General features: G+C 34.4%; 2 protein-coding genes across 5 annotated transcripts in view; one reads left to right on the top strand and one right to left on the bottom strand.

Moving 5' to 3' along the window:
- Positions 1-16,894, top strand: part of piga (phosphatidylinositol glycan anchor biosynthesis, class A) — a 46,466-nt gene that overhangs the window by 23,360 nt on the left and 6,212 nt on the right. Inside the window, exons 1-3 of one of the 4 annotated variants that reach the window (NM_001126446.1) lie at positions 12,936-13,154; positions 14,194-14,513; positions 15,913-16,345. In NM_001126446.1, the coding sequence (NP_001119918.1) occupies positions 14,217-14,513; positions 15,913-16,345 (730 nt within the window). In that variant the 5' untranslated portion in view covers positions 12,936-13,154; positions 14,194-14,216. Of the gene's footprint in view, positions 1-12,935; positions 13,155-14,168; positions 14,514-15,912; positions 16,346-16,894 lie in introns of those variants that run through there. The other 3 variants (XM_073912287.1, XM_005167751.6, XM_073912286.1) reach the window with 3 other exon arrangements.
- Positions 5,495-10,065, bottom strand: si:dkey-18p12.4. The gene is made up of 11 exons (NM_001122707.1): positions 9,993-10,065; positions 9,544-9,665; positions 9,380-9,424; positions 9,196-9,306; positions 8,974-9,111; positions 8,407-8,511; positions 8,160-8,294; positions 6,459-6,510; positions 6,276-6,299; positions 6,132-6,158; positions 5,495-6,024 (listed from the first exon to the last, which is right to left on the bottom strand). The coding sequence occupies exons 1-11, from the start codon at positions 10,009-10,011 to the stop codon at positions 5,495-5,497; spliced, it is 1,308 nt and encodes a 435-aa protein (NP_001116179.1). The 5' UTR covers positions 10,012-10,065.

The following is a 16,894-nucleotide window of genomic DNA, read 5'->3' as shown; positions in this document are numbered from 1 at the left end:
GAGTGAATGGGTGTTTTCCAGTGATGGGTTGCAGCTAAAAGGGCGTCCGCTGTGTAAAACATATGCTGGTGTGGGAATATAAATTTATATATGACTGAAAAGTTGTTTTTAGTGTGTGACGGACCTTAAAAAGTCTTGGTTTCTGGAACCCTATCAGTCTCCAAAGTAATGCAAATTTTTAGTTTCACGGCTGTGTCTCTTGTCTTCTCAAGTCGGTCAACTTGTCAGCAGTTTCTGCCTTCATGCTAAAGAAACCCTTTTGTTGATTAACTTGTGTGGTCAGTAGCTGGGCCGGTATCTGACACCTAAATGCCATATTACCCTGCTGACTTCAAAACTGAATTTGCATGCTTTGTTTAGCCATCTCCCCTCCTCCTAAGAACACAATATAGTCATGATGTCTCTGTCTTAAATCAGACTTGTAATAGAACTTGCAGACCTCCAGTAGGCTCTGCAGACACATGGACATCTTGAAAATGCTGTATGACTGCAGATTAACCAACATGTCTCAATAAAAGAATTCTGATTGTTTCGAGTCTCCGGGACTGGGTTTTCTCTCTTCTTCAATCATTAATTTTTTTTACAACACTGGATAAGTTGATGGTTCATCTCACTGTGGCAACCCCTGATTAATAAAGGGACTAAACCAAAAAGAAAATGAATAAATGAATGAATAATTAAATGATGTCATTACACTGCTGTGCCATCAGGCAATGATTGCATTTCGAGGATCTGAGTTTTTTAATCTGATTCACAAACTTGTTTGAAGTACAACATTAGCCAGAGATCAAGATTAAAAGATCTGCCAAATCATCTTAGATTATTTAAGCGAGGTACGAAGAATAGACCCATGGTCAGTGGATAGTTTCTAAACGAGGCATGAGCCTCGATGTCCTGATGAAAAGTGCACCCCTGCCAGATTATGCCCTCATTCACTTGTATGGGGTAAGGTTGTGATTAGGTGTGTGGGTGGAGTTCAGGTAGTGAACTCAGCAAGGGTGGGCATCATTTGGAAGAGGCGCACCCCTGCCAGATTATGCAGGCCCTCATTCACTACCTATATGGGGTGGCAAAAAGTGCGATTAGGTTCGAGGTTGTATAGGGTTAGGATTAAGAGGTCTGGTTGGGATTTGGAAATCAGGTGAATTCAGCAATGGGTGTATTTTACAGCACAACGATTGCCATGCACCTGGGCTCTGTATGCATTGTGGGAACGCAAAACTGAGGTGTAAAAGAAGAAACAGAATTCAACACAACACATGACTGTCAGGTTAGTCAACCGCACGTGAGGTGTACTGCCACATGGAAGTCTAAATATTATATTGTGATATTCATAGACAAATAATAACTAGTTTCACTGTAAATCCCCTGTGATGTACCGTACTAAATATATCTCCTAGCCAAGGTTACTGTTGTAATTGAGATAAATAACAAACAGGAGAATGTCACAGACTGGTGTCTTTGTTGTGTTTATGTCATGTAATTCCCCATGTGACCTGCTCTATGTGCTTTTTTTTTTAATCATGTGAATTCTTTGTTCTGTTTTGCCACTTTGTGTTGTGTTTAGCAATTTCCCCTGTCTCATTGCCATCTTTCCATTTCCCTTGTGCATTCAATGTTCTACTTTCCTTGGTGTAAGTGCCTTTTATGTAAATTAAGTTGTGTCCTGAGTACGTTTGCATGTTTGTGAGTGAGCCGACTCTGTGGAAGAGAACTAATCTCTTCTGTGAAAACCTGCTAACAACATTATCAACTGACTAATCAGCCTAGCCAATGAGAAGAGAAATATAATAATAATAATGCTAATAATGCTAATAATAATAATACATTTTTATATATGTCTACATGTGATAAATGTTGATCTTTGCTAGCTCTGAAGTAGACTAAAATGGCAACTTATAAGCACATACAAAACTGCAATTGACCTGATTTGCAAATGCTGAATTTGTTGCATGTTCTGAAATCATACAAACAAATGTTGCCATTGTTAAAAAAAGAAAGAAAAAGAACATTCATGTTCATAAAATAGATTTCTGTTCATAGGAGCAGTTTCATTTGACATGTTTTACATATTTTATGTGTTTAAAATTTCTGTGTACTAAAAGAAGGAAAAAGTTTTAAACTGAAATGTGAGTCACAGTATGTACTATAACTATACTGTCTTCCTCCTTCCTTGCAAAAGTATTTCCTTATTGCCTAATAAAATTGACTTTTTTATATAACTGTATGATCTTCATGTGAATATTGCTTTGGAAGTTATAAAGATTGAAATCAACTTTAAAAAAAAATCATTTAAGTAGTATATACAACCATTAACTAAATTTAATGTAAACATTAATAAATTTATAGCCTTATCTTTTTTCTGCAAAAACCTTGATTAAAAACCAGACTTACAAAATGAGTCAGAAAAATTGTCAAGGTACAGTAATAATAAGCTTTACAACTGAAACATAATGACGTTCCTCATGGGCTATTTAGCAGCCAAGAAATCTTAAAGTTGTTGTGTATTTTATAAAATGTACATTTCAAATAAGTAAGGTAGGAATGTTTGAGGCATGAGCCTGTAAAGTTTAAGTTGCAGAACAATTTACAAATTACCATGTGGGATTTTACTCATACTTTGAAATCCCCCATTATAAAGACACCATAGAAAGATTTTGGGTGAACCCATGGCGAATAATATTCTAGTTATTAATATCATTCCTGCACTACATTATTTTTTGCCGTTTTCTGAATCCGGAGTTACAAGAATCCTTTATAAACGGCATCACAAACTGAATAAATTAAATTGACCGTTCTTTGTAAATGGGAAACTGTGTAGGAGTAGGGACGGTGCATCTTTTTGCAATCATTCCCTTATAGCAAACTAACTGTAAGAGGGTCATGGTTTCGAATATTCAGGCTGAAGCCTTTAATCTGACATTAACAGAAGCACTGCCACTGGACATTGAACAAATAGTCAGACTTTGATTTAAAAAAAATTCAGTCAATTAATTTGCAGGTGATTTATACATTGTATATTTTGATTTCACACAGACTTTAAGGCCATGTCCACACTAATGCGTTTTCATTAGAAAACGCATATTTTTGTCTCCGTTTTGTCCTTCTGTCCACACTGAGATGTGTTTTTAGGAAACAAAACGCTTTGTTTGTTTTTGTTTAGTTTTTTACAAATAATAGATACAGGTAAAACTATGTTAAATGTAAAACTCTCAGTCATAGAAACAAGACAATCTAAATCAAGTCAATTATAAAATGAGTTAGGTCATTTTAAAAAAACAAAAATTTGCCTTTAACTCAACCTTTACACAAACTCTTTAATGACCATTGTTATAGTGAGTGGTTGGCATAGATATATGCACTAGATATCACATACAGACCTTTAGCATTCGTCAATAGCGCTGCCACCTTTAGGCAGGGCTCTCAGCATAAAATTCCTTCAACCACACTATAGTCAAGGCCAATGTGAAGATGCTGCGTGCTAGCGCTGTGTACAGGTGTAGTAACAAACAAAGAAAACAAAGCACAAAGGCAGAACATTTCATAGGTAATATTTTGTTTTTTACGTATTTGTGTATGTTATGAACTTTTGTGCTAAACAAGTAATGTTATTGATGATACAGTCAGTCACTTACTGCATTCACTATTAGGCAAAGTAGCATCACCTTGCACTAAATTCTAGGCTTGGTCCCACATTCGTTTCAAAGGAGCGCTACCTTGTACAAAAATGGCGGCTTTATTGACGCACTCCTTTCAATAAGCAACAACGAGGCAGGCGACATCTAATGTAAATATCTATGAGTGGTTGTAAGGTGCATGACAATGGAGTAGTAGAGAAACCAAAATAATGGTGCTTTACCAATATCTGGTGCTTACAAAACTATCTGGGAATACACAAGATTGCAGGGAAAAACAAATACTGAACTGAATCAAGAAGAGACATAAATACCCTGAGTCAGAACAGTGTAACTGTCATGAGCTCAAAGCCACCCCTAAGAACAGGAAATACAGTACATAATCTTTTCTAAGCAAATTTATTCATTATTAAACATTATTAATTTATTAATCAAAATTAAACATTGGTATATAAACATGTCTGGTTGATTCTGTTTAAATGAAAAGGAAAACTTGGTCTACTGACTAAACCCTCAATCTAACATGGGCGAGATTGTATTGCAAAGATAAGATTAGCCTGTTTAAGGTTAAGATTAACCTTAATTTTGGGTCCAAAAAAACAACTAACACCCTAGGTAAGTAACTGAAACTAATTAACTTATAAGTGTGACCTACTATCAGATATTTTTTAAACAATTCTAAAACAATTTCTAAATAATTTCACTTTACACAAATGTACAGTGTTATTTTTCACCCTGTGAGTAGGGATAAAAGTAATACAACAATATTTGCTATATTTACTGGCTTACTCTTGTTTATATAAAATATACTTGGCTATGACCTTGTTATTATGTTAACTGCAAACATATTTTGTGTTTAATCTTTGCAAAAACAATCAAGTTACTTTTCAATTTACTTTTTCAATATCATCAAATGTTTCAAAAGTAACCCGACAGTACAAAATTGAATTATTTATAATTTTTTTTTTTTATTTGTGGCAGTTTGCAATATTTTTTTTAATTATTACTCTGACACATTGTCAAGATGTGGAACACCAGTGCTTTGATTGAAAGCTTCATTTAGGCTACATATTGAAACACTACATTAATCCACACACTGGAAGAATATTTTATAAGCTGCATCAATGCTCAACCAAACATGCATAAAATAAATTGCAATAGCATTTTTTAAACAGAGATGGTGACAAACAAGCAAAATACTATTATTGAATCTACAGTAGCTCTATAGACGAATTACCAACCTACTTTACACATGAAGACACACAGGTTCCCGGTTGCAAAAAGAGACCGGTTGCAGTAGCAAACATCTCATGTTGTGCAGTAGGATGCCAAATTGAATAGAAATAGAAAACTTAAATTTTACTGTACACCAAACTGCTTTTGATGCCAACCGCAGATGTCTTTGGCTTAAAGGGAGCTGAATGGAGTGGGGACCTAATTAGAAATGCTGGACTCTATAGTTCTCATTTCTTATCGGGTACGTTTATGCTATGCTGAATCATACTGTACACATTACTTGTTTTAGATTGCTGCAATGATTTTAGCAAAAACAGTTTAATATGGGTAATTAAACTGCGGACACTGAATACTAGGAATGAAACATAAAAGTGTAAGTTATTAAAGTAAAGTTGGTTTTATATTCACACATTCATTCAGTGACAGCTTGTGAGTTGTGACATACTCCCTATATTGTTTACCATGGCACTGTGAATATTGAAAACAACATTAACACTTTATTTGACTGTGAACAATTTTGTACTTTGATCTTTGGTAAATGCTAGTGCTCCCGTTTTTTTTTCTGCCACCCCGCTGCGCGCACATCCTGAATGTTTACAAACATGGTAATTCGTCTATACATTTTATGATAAAATGACCAATGCCCTGTCTGTCTCGACAGTGCCAAACATTGGGTAAATGTTTTCAGTCTCATTAAAGTCTGTGTTAAATGTGTAGATATGTCTTTGTTTTTCTGCATCATAAAAGGAGACGTGGCCTTCTTCTATATCTAGATAAACTCCAATCTTGGACGGAGACTGCACGTTGAGTTTAGTAACGGGTTCAGTCAAAGCCATCACAGTTCCCAGCTGCAGACGCAGATTCCAGTATCCTGCTTTTGTGTTCATGTTGACATATCCATTACGAGGAGCAGATTCCTTCACGACTCCCACTCGCCACTCATGTTTCTTTTTTACACCCACCTCCCAGTAATGACGACCTGTGCTGTAACCCTCTTTAGCTTGAACACACGCCCAGCCATCAAACCTACATTTCTTCCTTTGAAATCCTTCCCAGTTATCGAGACCGGTATATTTTTTAGACTTCAAATATTTTCCATCGTCAGAGACCAGGAGTTCTGGGTTGGCTGTGTTAGGATCTAGAACAACAACATCTACAAAAAATAAAAAAATAAAAAATGTACTTAAGTTCTGAATCTTGAACTGTTTATAATACATTTGCACTTGTATGAAAGCTTTAATTAAGTCAGAGGTGCTTTACCTGTTGATGTTGTAATCCAATTCCAAACTGCAGAAATGAAAATATTATTAAACTGTATATGTCAGAAGATGACTGACCACTTAATTTTCTTAAGATGAAACATTTTCTTCTTATTTTTGTTGTTAGTGAATCTAAATAAAATACCTGGTTTAGGAATACATAATCCAGCTACAGATGAGGAGAAAAGACGACAAGAAAACACATTTGACAAGCTTTTAAACATATAATTGAGTGCACTTCGTTATTATTCAGAGTCAGACATTTACCAGCATGAAAACACAACACGTTTATGTATGAATCAGTTGAAGAAACCAAAGCAATCCTCACCTGTGTTTCTGGACCTCTGTTTACTCCTGATCCACTGTCTGGCAACTGAATCCTGTCATTCAAAAGAAAAACATTTTACACAATAAAAGCACAAAAAAATTATCTGTACTTTCTCCATAACAATAAGCAGCCTATATGTTGTTAATGATTTTTTGCCTGTATTAATACAATAATGAAAACTTTTTATCAAATTTTAGTATTTACTGCACTTCATAATAATTCATCTATAGTCATTTACTTGCTAATCAAACAATTTCACAGAGTAACTCAAATTTGAAATTGAAAATGCTCCGCAGGCAGAGTTTTAAAATGAACAAGCTAAATATGCTTAAGTTCAAATAATAATGTTGTATAGCCATGCTTATATTTTGTATATTCAATGTAATTTATTTAAGGGTTTTCACCTATAATGTATAGGACATTAGAGTGTATTGACAGGAAAGCATGGGGAGCAGAAAGAGAAGGGAATAAGGATGTAACGGTATCAGAATTTCACGGTATGGTAATACCTCAGTATGAATGTCACGGTACGGTATTTATTGAATCATTTACAGGAAAAAACTAAACTTATGAAAATACTCCAAAAAAGTGCCAAAAGTGTCAATGACATACAAATTAGCCATCTATCTGTAAGCTTTGAAACAGGAACTTCAATTTTAATAACAAAAAAATATTAAACCATGTAAAAAAATTAAGTTTCAATTTAGTAGTGTTGAAAACTCATCTCATTCAACATTTAATCACTCACTCACTTAGACAGAGATGGGTTTAAAGGAAAATTATCATATAACTATAATCTGGTAAAAGCTGGTATCTCTGGGTATTTACAATGTACCCTACAACAGAAAAAAACCTCTCATTTGGGACTGAGGTTTCTGGGACGAGAGATATGACTTGGCCCAGGTTGACAGCAGTGGGTAACGTTGTGCATTGTCTTTCCCCCACTTAAGAAGACAAACCATGAGTGAGATAGAGATCTCATGTCTGCATCAATCTGATCAGTGTGCTGTGTTTCTGCAGTACCCATGACTGATTATTAGTCGAAAATACGGGAGAATTTCGGCAAAAACGGGAGGGTTTACGTGAGTGCAGTGAACAGGAAGTGTTTGTGGAGAAACAGTTTTGCGAGAGAACGCAAAACATCTTTGCGAGGGAACGCAAAACATCTTTGCGAGATAACGCAAAACATCTTTGCGAGGGAACGCAAAACATCTTTGCGAGATAACGCAAAACATCTTTGCGAGATAACGCAAAACATCTTTGCGAGGGAACGCAAAACATCTTTGCGAGATAACGCAAAACATCTTTGCGAGATAACGCAAAACATCTTTGCGAGGGAACGCAAAACATCTTTGCGAGATAACGCAAAACATCTTTGCGAGGGAACGCAAAACTTTGCGAGAGAACGCAAAAACTTAGAATTATATATTTTCCTCCCACCCATTTTTTTCTTGCACCCATTTTTTTTTTTTCACCCAGCCAATTTTTTTCTCCTCCACTACCTCCCTTCCGGGGTTCCGTATTTTACCGAGTCATGCGACTACGGTAATATCGGAAAAAAAATAATATTGCGGTATGACGGTATTTACAATACCGTTACATCCCTAGAAGGGAAGGATCGGTATAGGACCTTGAGACGGAAACTCGCCATGCATTGGCACCAACATAAATATTTTTTTGAATAACTTCTAGATGCTTTACCTGAGAGCGTTCTGACTGTAGTACCGTCCAAATCATCCAGTCCATAACTGGAAGGATGCTGGACTCTCCCTGCTTCCACTGTCTGTGAAGATCCTTCAGGATTTCTTCACATTCACCCTTTGGACATACTGAGTTCTGCTCAACAAACAGAAAGCAGAAAGGCATTTTTGAGATATCTTATCTTGAGCATGACTGGAATTTTTTATCTTATCTCTTATCTGATCTTGGCAATCAAACTAGCCCAAACCTGTTGCATATTTTTCAGTGTCCATGACCAATCAGAAAGGATTGTTTTAGCTTTTTTAAATCTTTTTTCGCTGTTTGTCAAATGCTCAGAGAAGGGCTGTTGTTCCTGGAGGAAACAAAGAATTATTCCAATTCAGTTTGGTTCATAATTTTGTCAGTATCAGTCATTATTCACACCCCCTGTCTTGTCTTTTTGCTTTATTCTCCTTGAACCTTTGTGTCCATGGTTTTATTGTGTCCTACTCCTACTACCTGTTCCCTATCAGTCTGTTTTCTGAATTTTTCAGTTCCTGGTTGTCATTCCTTAAATGAAGTCAGTGTTTCTTGTTATGTTCTTTGTTTAATAAATGTTTGTACTGGACATGTACTGCACCCATGTTAGAAAATCACGCTGTTCTAAGCAGGCTTGTTGGGACTTTGCTAAAAAAATAAATAAACCAAATCTTTGCAGAAACATGGACTTTTTGCTTTATAGTATCACACTACAAATAATCACAGAAGATGTTATCACAACAATGACCACATGCCTGTAGAAATGTAAATCCCTAAAAATGAACAAAACACAAACCTTTTTGTTGTCCAATTGTTTGATCTGCATGTTCTCAACATCTTCAGCCCACTGGAAAATATAATATTCCTGTTCCTTTTGTTCTTCATCATTAGTCCCTTTACTTTTAATCTTTTCAGTCATCAAGAGTATCTTGGACTGTGTGCACAAATGTAGGTTATTTAAAGAATGCTTAATAAACTCTTGATATTAAATTTATATAAAAATGTCCAGTATGTTCACCTGTACGACTCTGTCCAGTTCAGCAGCCAGTTCTCTGATGATGCACTTTGACTCATCAAGAGAGAAGTCTTCTTTTTGCTCAGTACTTCTGATGGCTGGTATTTTAAACACCTATAAAGAGATTTTTAAAACTTATTTAAAGATACTAATGGTTTACAGATAATCAGTAATATTGTATATATACCTGGTAACAGACCAACCCAAGGTCTTTAAGAATTTGAACAACTTTCTGTCAAGAAAAAAAAGACCATTTCAATAAATGTTACCACTCTTATAGCATGCTGAAACTAACTACAAGGTTTTGTACCATGTAAAATAGTAATAAGAAACATGTTATTGACATCTTACCTGCTTTGGCTGATCACTCAACTCTGGCTTGATAAATGGGAAAGATGCAGAATATCTTCTATTCCTCAAGTATGGCTCTTGAATACTGATGTCACTTAAGGTAATTCCAGTGTTGTTTTCTTCTGTGAAATGTGTAAAGAGGCTGTGAGATTAACAACCACAAAGGAAACGGAACAGTTCTGTTTTTACCACACTTTGCACTTTGGCAGCACTTCCCTGCAGACATTTCAGTAAACAAACTAAAAGTCTGCTGCAGATGCTGTGATGTTGCTTGCAGTATTTAAGTAATGTTAACAAAGTTAAAACACATTTACAGCAATACTTTGAATGCATTTGTTGCAACCTTCAAAACACCTGCCAAAAGAATTTCTGAAAAAAGGTGCAGATATCTTTACTTCCTTAGCACTCCAGATTAAAAAAATAAATACAAAACAAAAATGAAAACTTACTAGTTGCTGCAAATGCCATATTTCATGTGAAGTGTAATCCAGTAAGATCTCTCTGAACATCTTTGACTGTCACTGCAGACGAAAGACAGGTTTCTGCTTTTGTTTTTCACTTTTGTTAGCCACTTCGTAGGCTAGTCTCCACCCTTTCAAAAGTGAAACCCACAAGGTTGTTGTTTTTGATATCAATGTTTACTTTGCATGGTCTCTATGATCTGTAAAGGTTGTTGTGTTCTTTACATTGTTATGTGACCTTGCTATTATGCACTCTTTTGTGTTGTCCTGTGTTGAAAGCATTAGGGAGGTTCCGTTGCTATTAATACTCTATTAATAGACTGGATTGTCTTTTTGTCTTTTGTTGTTGTATTATTCTGTAAATTTTAAAAAGAGACTTGATGTGATTATATCACCCCAACTTGACTGTAAACATATTATACCTACACACATTTCTCTTCAAACAGCTTTCAAAAGCTGATTTGGGTATGATAGGTGCCCTTTTAAAACACATGGTTGAAACATGGTTTGAAACATTCTAAAGTAAGATTATATCAATGTTACATAAAACGACTGAATTATTTTATCAATTATTTTAAACTAAATTATTTTTATGATTAAAATTATTTTAATAACTTAAATTAATAAGTTAAATTACATTTTACGTAACTTAATGATATTAATGTATAATAACTACAGTTGATGTCAATTTAAGACCTGAGACAACACATTCAATATACTGATGCACATTTATTTTCTTTCTCAACTGTTAATGTACTTATATTGACTGTGCCAAGATGGGAATTTTGTTATAAAAGGAAAAGTCTGGGTGATGGTACAAATTGGTCTGACCTTTGTCAACATGTTGTTAGTTTCAACATGTTTTTTTTTAATCACATGGGTAAATAGACTTGTGTCTGTCATGTGTTGTTTGTTAATATTTGCAGTGTTCCTATTTTATTACATGGCATGTCACCATTCTTATTTATACTGGTTGCACAAATCATGAAGTATTGCGGAAGATCTCAGCAGAAATGTTTGGTTGGTGCCAGACTAGAGGCTGCAGTGATCAAAATCTACTACAGATAGTGTCACGAACACAATAAGATTGAAAATATGAAAGGACTATACATTAAATTGAAATACATTCTGCCCTGTCTCAAGTCACACAAAATGTTTTTATTTAGTCAAAAGTGTGGCTTTCTATAGTTTTTTCTAAGCACCTTTTTAAACACCCTGATAGAGAACATCTTAATAGAATAAAACAATGGTATATGTATCTAGACTTTATGTATTTTTTTCCAGGATTTAGTCCCATCAGTGGTTTAACACTAAGCTATTTTGAGTTATATTATTATATTTGATTATATTGAATTCAAACATCAATAAACACACACAAAAAAATGCAATTTTTCTAACTCCAAAAAGGAAAAAAATAATAATTAAAAGCAAGTTCCTTCTGAGTTTTGGCGCTTCCTTGGTGTCCACCATCTCTGTCTCTTGACTTTCTTAACCATGATTTGACTTCTGCTGCTATTTTGCAAGCCGCTCCTTTGCTGGTTTTCTTTACAGCGTCTGGGAAAGAAAACAATTGAAATACAAATGTTAGGTCCCACTTTATATTAAGTGGCCTTAACTAATATGTACTTACACAGAAATTAATAGTTTGTTACAATGTACTTATTGTGTAAATACATTTATATTTACTGTGTACTTATGCTTGCTTAAATACCTGTATGTAATTACATCTGTAATTAACTTTTGTAATTACATTTGTAAATACACTGCTTACCATCCCTTACACCTTAACCCACCCTTAAACCTACCCACACCACCAAACCTGTCCCTAACCCAACCCCTATCCCAACTCAAGAGCACCACAAGTGTCCTCAAATACATTATGAACACAGTAAGTACATTGTATTTATTTTTTGATGTAAGTACATAGTAGTTAAGGACACTTAATATAAAGTGGGACCAAATGTTAAAATCAATATAATGTTATTTAAGTTCTATGGACCCTTTTCCCATTTCCGGGTTGCTTTGTAGAAGTCATCATAGTTGGGTAAACATAGAGTGAATGGCAGAATACAACAACATTTTTGCATTTTAATTTGCTCTAATAGTACAAGAAAAACTCATTGATAGTGTTATCAAGACTTCCAGAAAAAAGCAAAAATAAAAAATAACAAATTGTGTGAGACTGATAATGGCATCCAGAAGAGAGAACAACATCAAATTTACTGCCCATCACACTGCATTAGAAACACCTGACAATCTTTTTTTTTTCTTTTTTTTTTTTTGTATTTTGATGCACAGATGACATAATGCAAAGTATAGCTTTAGAATTGTACATACATTTTTTCCTATCTAAAATTACAAAGAATTCAAGATTTAAGCTCTATTTGAATAGATGTTTAGATCATTTTGTTGAAGATTTACTTCAGATTTAAGATCATTTAAGATCATTTAAGTACCACAGTTTGTTATGTTACAGTCATTAAGTACTCCTCCTAAGCTAGTTCCTGTTTTGTGTGCTGTTTTGGTTAATCCTTCTGAAGATGCTTCATATGTTCTTGATTTTAATGAGAACAAAAGAATAAAATATTTAAGTTTACTCTTGTAGTTATTTCACATTTCTGAAGCAAAGGACTAGAGGTTTTTTGTTTATTTAACCTTTACCTAATTCGTTAATTTGTTTTATTTTCCCTTAATTATACATTTTAGTTTACCTTGTTATTTTCCTTCCCCAACCCTGGACAAAAAGGGGAAGGAACGTAACATTGTTTCTGTTCTCTTAATAACTTTATCTTGTCTCCTGTAAAAAAAATAATCTGAAACTGTGTTGTTACTTTAGCTGCGTATAAACGTTGCTATAAACGCGCTGCATGTGTCTTCCAGTCCTCTAGGTGTCAGCTTCTCTTATAGATTAACATCATTTTACATCATGAAGAAAAACTAAACCCGTCGCGGAAGTAGACATGTCAGTGCACTGTTTGAATGCAACACAAACATCACTGAATGCTTTTGATTTCTTTGATGTTAACATATTATCTATAGCATTAACGATGGGGTTGAAATGCGCTATACGTCACAGAACAAACCCTCGTCCAGAAATAGTTTTTAAGCAGTTGTTTAGATCTCCTTTTTTAACAGCTACCGAGTGACTGGGTGAGTGTTTGACTTTTAGCATCTTTTAATACGATTTAGTCTAAATGTTACGGAAGTTGAATGTTATCCAAATAAACCGACTAAAAGTTAACTCAGTAATTACATTTGTACAAATTAAACCACATGTTTAACTTTAGATGTATATTTGCTGTTTATACAGTGTTAAGATGAAATAATTTGCTATCAAATTATTTGTTAACAATTATCTACATCAATAAAAAACTTTTTTTTTTACACCTAGCATTTATTCAAATATATGTTGTTTTTAACATTTACTAATGTCTTATCAAATGCTTACAAAATAGTTTTTAAAGTATGGTAACAAAATATTGTTACTTTTGAGCTAAATTTAACCAAGGTTATAAAAGACTGTAACACATATATTGCTTATTGTATGTAAGCAATATACAATTATTTTCTTACTATAAAATGTTAGGTCACATGATTTAAAATTAGATTAAATTTAATTTATCATTGTAAAATATTACCTATGATTCTTTGTTGCTTTGTTGTTGTTGTATATGCCTGTACAGTTTAATATGTGTGTATAATTAGAGTTTGTTTATATCATGCAGATATTACGCAGATGTGCTGCTTATTTTATTAATAAATTCAAACCATTTTTTTTTTGGTAAGACCATAATCACAAGTGTAAAATTGATTCATGATACATCATAGCAATATGGTGAAATGAACTCTTCAGCACCAATATATACAGCATACACTGTGTGCAATTGGATTTGTACAAGTATTTACAAGTATACGGTCGACCCCAAAGCAGTTCCTTTTAGAATAGATAATGATAATTTAATAATAGTATAATTACTAATAGTGTCATGGGACATATTAAGGATGGACTTGTGTTCAGTGTAACTCTGGTCAATCTAACTTTATAGATGAGATCAGAAATGTGTGTCTTCTGCAGCAGAGAAGTATATTCCTCATCAATAATCTTGTCGTGATAGTTACATGTTGGAACGCAATGTAATGTTTTTTTTTTTTTTTTTTTTGCAGGTGCATATGTCATTTTATACTCCAGAAGGCTGAAGTTTTTGCAGTACCATGGGTCACAGGAGGAGAGGTCACACTCATGCCCCTAAAACACCTACATGTTTAAACGCACACTCCTCCAACACAGTCCAGCATGCTGATCATGAGCAGAGCGTCAAACACAGCATATGTATGGTGTCGGACTTCTTCTACCCAAACATGGGTGGCGTTGAGAGTCACATCTACCAGCTCTCACAGTGCCTCATTGAGAAGGGCCACAAGGTTGTAATAGCGACACATGCGTATGGAGACCGCCGTGGGATTCGCTATCTGACCAACGGGCTGAAAGTCTATTACCTACCACTGCAGGTGTGTTTCAGTCAGTTAATTTCAAATGTCTGATTTTGTTTATGGGTGCACTGTAACATGTTCAGAAGGGAGTTAGGAGGGAACCAGGAACTGAAGGAAATGTTATGCTACTTGTATTTTCAAGTGGTATTTCATGCTAGGAATGAAACAATAACTGGTTTCCCAATAAAGCATGGTAAAGTCACATTCCAGTAACACTTTATTTTGATGGTTCCTATTGCACCTTTTTTTGGCACTGCAAATACATGCCAATTAATTCTCATTTGAGTATTAGTAGAATCTCTGCTTAATATTTGCTGATACTGCTCCTTCAACATCAATTTGCTGATACATGCAAGTACATGTCAACTTATCCTAACCCAAACCCCAACCTAACAGTCTACTTATAATCTAATGAGAATTAGTTGGCATGTAGATGCAATGTAACTTAAATTCAATGAAATGCGTTAAAGGGACCATCAAAATAAAGTGATAGCAAAATTTCTGATGTTTAGTAAGAATATTACCATTGCAGTTTTTAATTATCATGTAAACTCTCAGTTTGCACAGGTGCAATAATGATTTAGTAATGTCTAAATGGGTGTGTGTAAATATTGTATCTCACTTGTAAGAAATGTGAATGATCCACAGAAAAAAATGGTGAGATTTTTACCATATAAATAATAGAGGAACATGAAATTCAATTGAGATTAATGTTAAAAAAAATGATAGTAATACTAAACGCTCATATTTCTAAATTAAATACATTCAATAACTGAGATGCATCACAGTAAGTTGCATTTGAATTCATTAAGAAAGTGTGTCTAATGATGTGATGAGAGACACTGACAATTGTTGGGTTATAATGGTCATCGTAAAATATATATTCTGCAGGTTTTATTATTAAGCATAATTTGCTTTACTGGTATTATTTTATAATGTACATTTGATTTTCTTATTTAAAGTACTGTTTATAAAAGATTTTACTTCTCATGGATTCACATTAATATTTGCCTAACAATATTGCAGACAGCTACAAATTTTATTTATTTGTATTATTTATGCAAAATTCAATAAAATGCTTTGTGTGTATCAATTCTTTTGGACATTTTTAACTTCTTTTTTTACAAAATCCTGCTAATACTGATAATTGTGATTGTTCATACATTTTTTTTCTTCTTTTATTTTCATATTTGTTTTCTTTTGTTGTTGTAAGTTTTAAAAAAATATTTTTGTAAAAGAAAATATCTTTGCAGATGTTGCTTATGCTGAAACAGAAACATTACACACTAACTAAATAAATAAAGTCAAATCCTAATCAAGGACTTAATTTAATATCTTGCCATATTTAGTGCCATATTATGCATACTTTATATAATAAACATATTGCAAGTATAATTTAGGTATTTTTATCTTTCAGGTGATGTATAACCAGTCCACATCCACTACCTGCTTTCACAGTTTGCCGTTGCTCCGGTGTATATTTGTGCGTGAATGCATCACAATTGTTCACGCTCACAGCTCATTCTCTGCGATGGCCCATGATGCTCTGTTCCACGCCAAGACTATGGGGCTCAACACTGTCTTCACAGATCACTCTCTCTTTGGATTTGCGGACCTGAGCTCTGTCCTGACCAACAAGCTGCTGACTGTCTCTCTGTGTGACACTAATCACATTGTGTGTGTGTCGTACACTAGTAAAGAAAACACAGTACTGCGGGCCACTCTCGATCCTGAGATCGTCTCTGTTATTCCGAATGCAGTCGACCCCACTGACTTCACCCCTGACCCCTGTCGCCGCGACAACAGCAAGATCACCATTGTGGTCATCAGTCGACTGGTTTACAGGAAAGGTCAGCAGAGCATGCTGCTTTTTTTGTAGTACAGAAAATTGGAATAATAGGCATTGTGTGGGGTCAAAATGAAAAACTTTGTTAGCACATCATTTGACTGCACTTAGTTTTGCAATATTTGTACACAAAGCTTGCACTACATGACGTTGTGACGTGTAGTTACATTTTTTGGAGTGGTGCGCGGGCATGTGAAGGCTGTGCCGGACCGTACGCGTGCACTTGGCAGAAGTATAAAATCAAAATAATATAATAAATATAAATCAAAATATAAAAAGTGTAAATTAGCTTCAACAGAGTGGGGTCATGTGACTCCATGCGCAGTAAGTAATTGAAAAAATGTACCTGTAAAAATTATATTGATTATAGGTTCTGAATATCAATTTCGATTACTTTTTGATTAATCACCCAGACCCACTGTAAATACAATGCAAATTCAAGTAAGTGCATGCACTTTAGAATAAATTGCAACCTAAACTATAATACTGTTCAAGAAAAGGTTTAAAAAGCCCCCATTTTGCATTAAAAAGGTCATATTTTGGTTTTAGGGGT

The sequence above is a fragment of the Danio rerio genome, chromosome 9, assembly GCF_049306965.1.
Source record: "Danio rerio strain Tuebingen ecotype United States chromosome 9, GRCz12tu, whole genome shotgun sequence".
Taxonomy (NCBI): Eukaryota; Metazoa; Chordata; class Actinopteri; order Cypriniformes; family Danionidae; genus Danio; species Danio rerio.
Note: the sequence above shows the minus strand (reverse complement) of the source record. Positions and strands in the feature narration are given on the sequence as shown.

What these genes read in the sequence shown, in the direction of transcription:
- si:dkey-18p12.4 (NM_001122707.1), bottom strand. An exon ending in AACAATTGGACAACAAAAAG is followed by an intron (nt 8,512 to 8,973) that starts GTTTGTGTTTTG and finishes TGTTTCCTCCAG; the next exon opens with GAACAACAGCCCTTCTCTGA. An exon ending in TTGGATTACAACATCAACAG is followed by an intron (nt 6,025 to 6,131) that starts GTAAAGCACCTC and finishes TATTTTTTGTAG; the next exon opens with ATGTTGTTGTTCTAGATCCT.